This window comes from Myotis davidii, unplaced genomic scaffold (genome assembly GCF_000327345.1).
Source record: "Myotis davidii unplaced genomic scaffold, ASM32734v1 scaffold38, whole genome shotgun sequence".
In the NCBI taxonomy this organism is placed as follows: Eukaryota; Metazoa; Chordata; class Mammalia; order Chiroptera; family Vespertilionidae; genus Myotis; species Myotis davidii.
This window is the reverse complement of record NW_006291383.1, coordinates 3,886,527-3,890,820: the sequence shown is the minus strand read 5'-3', so window position 1 is coordinate 3,890,820 and position 4,294 is coordinate 3,886,527. Positions and strand designations below refer to the sequence as shown.

Below are 4,294 nucleotides of genomic sequence, written 5' to 3'. Positions count from 1 at the left end.
GGGGGGAAGCAGGCATCCACAGGGGAGCGTGGGGACTCAGACCACCGATGGTGGGGTTTCTTCAGGAAACCCCTGGGGTTCTCTGAGCAGGTGTGCTGTAGGCCCCTCAGAGGAAAGGGGGCAGGTGGGAGAGGTTTCACGAGAAAGAGGAATTCAGAGGTCATGAGGGCAGACAGTCTTGGAGGAGGGGAAATGCGGAAGGAAACACAGGGGCAGCCTCGCTGGGAACCGGCGTCCAGCCTGCTAGAGTGCAGGAAAGCGCAGGGGCTGCTGGGGACCCTTTTCTGGGCCTGCGCACTGGTCTTAGAGTCAGAGAAGCTAGGAACCCAAGATCAGCCTCTTAGATTTCCTGAGCCCAAGAATAATAATAATAATAATAATGATAATGATAATGATAATAATAATAATAATAATGGTAGTAATAGCAGCAGCACTATGTAAGTATTTGTTGTTATGCATATGAAATAATTTTAAACATTTCACATATGCTAATTCACTTAATCTTTACAACACTCCAGAATAAAGGCACTATTATTAGGCCCATTTGAGTTAAGTGATTTACTCTTAAGGGCACACATGGTCAAAAGCCCAGCTGGGGTTTGAATTCCACCCTTGACTCCATGTTCCCAACTGGGATGTGATGCTAACGGCTAACCCATTCTCAAAGCACCATCATCAGCTCAGGTTTGCCTGGCTCCAAAGTCTATATTCTCAACCCTGAGCCCGTGCTGCCTCCCAAATAACATCCGTCATTGTGGGAAAAAGGAACAGAGAGGGGCAGCCACTGGCTCCAGGCCACACAGTACATTGATGGCACTGGTGGCAGAGGTAGGACGAGACCTTGGGTCTCTTGATTTCCACCCCAGGGCTCTCTGCACCCCACTTGCAGGGCTCATGGAGCTGAGAAAAGGTTCCAGGCCCTTCCACCCTCCAGTGTGCAGCTCACCTGTGCAGGCCACAGCAGCGAAGACCCAGCACTGGCCGTACTTGACCTTCTGGAAGCCGTAGTTCTTCCAGCGCCGCAGGATGTCCACGCTACCGATCCAGAACATGGGGCTGACGCCGTCCGCGTAGTTGTTGTCCCAGCGTCCCAGCAACACACCCTGGTCGTCATTGCAGTTGACCTGCAACCAGCAGGGCATCAGGGGGATCAAGTCTGAGGAGAGGGTGGTGGCTGTGCCAGGTTGAGCACAAGTTCAGCACATAGTAAAAGGCAGGGAAGGGAGTTTCAGGATGAGGGAACAGCAGGTGCAAAGGTATCAAAGTGTGACAGGCTGTGTGGTACAGCAGAGATGGTTGGGGCTGGCAGCCAGGGTGCAGGAAAGAGAAAGGGAAGGCAGGAGGTGGAGAGGGGACAAGGCCCTGAGGGCGATGCTGGAGATGTGAATGTGTCTACGGGGTGGCACCCTGTGATCTGAGGACAAAGACCAGTTCTGGCTTCTGCCCAGATTGTGTCATTCCCCAACTCCCTTCCCTTGGGGATAAAATCCAGGCTTCTGCGTGGTCTGGCCCCGGCCTACCTCTGCAGCCCCGCCTGCACCCTGCTCCCCCTTGCTCACTCTGCTCCAACAAGCTGGCCTCCCTTCTGCTCTTCAAATCTGCCCAAGTCGGTACCTAATCAGGGTCTTTGCACAAGCTGAGCTCTCTGTCTGAAATGCTCTTCTCCTCCCAGTCTATCAGCTCAGCGATCGTCACTTACGGAGGCTCCCCCCTCCCTCACTGAGGTTAGGCCTGCGGTCAGACACGCTCACACATCTGGGTTCCTTCAGCGCCTGCATCATTATTTATGACTATGCAACTCATTCACATGACATTTTGGTTAATGTCTGTCTTTGCTCACTCTCCCACTGGAACATAAACTCTATGAAGTTAGAGACCACACATGTCTTAAACCCAGCTGTTTCTCCAGTGCCTGGGACATAGCGGCACTTGATAAATATTTGCTGAACGAATGAATTGCTTTGAGGGATCACATGACATTATCCTCATTTGGGTAAATTTTGTCTTTCTAAATACAAGCTCTCTTAGCTGAGACTCACCCGTCCCCTGGGAGCCCCCACTGTGCTCTGTCATGGACCCCTAGGGCGGGCCATGCTGCTCACTCACCATGGCGCTCACCACCCGGCCCACATAGACCGGGCTGCTGCGGCGGGAGCAGTCACGGCCACTGTTCTTCAGGTACTTGGGGTTGATGTCCAGGAGCTTCAGGCAGGTGTCCAGGATCTCGTCTTCAAACTGTGTCAGAGGAAACAAAAGGAGGATGAGGGGGGTGAGGAGTCACCTCCTCCAGGAAGTCTGCCTTGAAGCCCAGCAGCTATAGGACCCCTTACACAGACTGTGATACCAGCTTCTCCTGGCTGAGGAGGGACTGGGGTGGGACAAAGACTGAGTGTATAAGAAAGGGAAAAGGGGTGTGCCTCCATCCAGGGTCTGACGGGGGGGTGGGTCCTGGGGATTTGGAGTAGAGACCACTGAGTGGGGAGCCCAGTGTCCCTGGGGCTTCTCTGAGGGTAGCCCCACAGGCCCTGCCAGTGTCCTTTTGCCCTCTCTGCCCAGCCAAATCTCCTACTTCCCCCAAAACCTGACTCACCCTGCAGAGCGGGTAAGGGCCCCCTCCTCCCCCACCCCGCCCACCCACACTGCTCTGATTGGAACTGACGTAGATTAGAAAGATATAAATCCACTGGTAATCTCGTCACGCCTCTGTTCCTACCATACTCACTGAAATCTAGATTTCCCTTGTAGCCGGCAGGGCCCTGCATGATCTGTGGCTGGGGTTCCCCTCTTACTGCAGGGCCTTTGGACTGGCCATTTCCTTTGCTTGGATGGAACACTCTTCCTGCCACTCTGTGTATGGCTGACACCTTCTCATCCTTGCAACTCAAATGTTATCTTTATCCAAAGTAGGACTCCCTCCTTGTCACACCCATTGGACCACGGATCTGTCATGTTCGAAGGCTCTTCCGTCTGTCCCCTGCTCCCCATCTCTATGGTCTTGTCCCAAACCAGGCCTCATCCCAGGTCGCCCTCCATAGCTTGAATCCTTTTGTGGCTCCCTATTGCCATCAGCCTGACATTAAGGCCAGTTTCCAACCTGAACACTGCCGACTTCTCCCACTTCACCTCCTGGGGCTCCTTCATAAGTACGATGCTCCTCAGGCTACAAGATACTTCTTAGGCATAAATTGTCCCATCTCCAAGCTCTTGCTCATGCAGTTCCCTTTGCCTAGTAGACATGCACCCACCTCCTTCAAAGCCCAGATCACATGGTGCCTATTTCAGGAACTGCCCTGTCCCCTGTGGGCAATTATTCCCTTCCTTTACATCAGGAGGTTGAGGGGTCAGGGGTGAGATAGTTCTTGCTTCATGAATTTTCTCAGCAATGTCTCAAGAGTTTTTATGGGAGGCTGAATGGCAGAGGAAAACAGCAATGGTTTGGAGAACCAGCTCAGGCTGGCCTGGGAGAATGAGAAACTACATGGAACAGAGATGAGCCATCCAGCGGAGGTCAGACAACTTCAGCCTAGGCAGCCATGCCCTGGCTAACCCAGAGATTTAAGCCTCTCGGGTTTAGGCTTGTTTGTTATTTGGCAGTAGCTAGCTGATATATCCAGACCAACAGTTCCCAAAGTATTGACATTAGATCAGAAGCATCAGCATCACCTGAGAACTTGTTAAACATGCAGAATCTCAGCCCACACCCACATCTACTGAATCTGACACTAGGGGTGGGCCCAGTGATGTGTATTTTACACACTTTCCCAGTAATTCTGATGTATATTTAAGCTTGAGGTCCACTGATGTAGATAAAGGTTTAAACCCTGCTCTCAGCACATGCTGTGAGCATACAGTAAGTACTCACCAAGTGCTGCCCATTAATTTGATAGATGGCCTTGAATGTTCCCCTTCTCCCTCCTGGAATGACTGCCTGCCCACAACTCCTAAAGGCTCCCCTCATTCTTTCCCACCGTGAATATCTGGGGCTGCTGCTCTCATGGCAGGTAGGGAAACCCTTCACTGTGTGACCTCAGGTCTGGCCTGGACTGTCTCTGAGCCTCCATTTCAGGGACCTTGAATGCTGACAACATGGGGTGGGCGGCTCTGAGGCCAGATCACACTTTTGCAGCTTGACTGTCTCAGCCCGGGGCCCAGCACACAGTGGGCTGGGTCTGAGGTGGTTGGGAGGGGCAGGGTGAGACCATACCTGCCCAAAGTTCCAAGGGACACTGTGGATGTACTTGGCCGAGCCCTGGTAGACGAAGCCCTGCTGGGCGAGGACATACTCCTGCCGCTC

At 52.8% G+C, this 4,294-nt stretch overlaps 1 protein-coding gene across 1 annotated transcript in view; it reads right to left on the bottom strand.

Moving 5' to 3' along the window:
- TGM2 (transglutaminase 2) overlaps positions 1–4,294 on the bottom strand; it is a 31,262-nt gene that overhangs the window by 14,313 nt on the left and 12,655 nt on the right. The window contains 3 exon segments of the mRNA XM_006764488.2: positions 947–1,124; positions 2,107–2,235; positions 4,205–4,294. The exon segment at positions 4,205–4,294 is cut by the window's right edge and continues 18 nt beyond it. Coding sequence (XP_006764551.1) covers positions 947–1,124; positions 2,107–2,235; positions 4,205–4,294 — 397 coding nt within the window.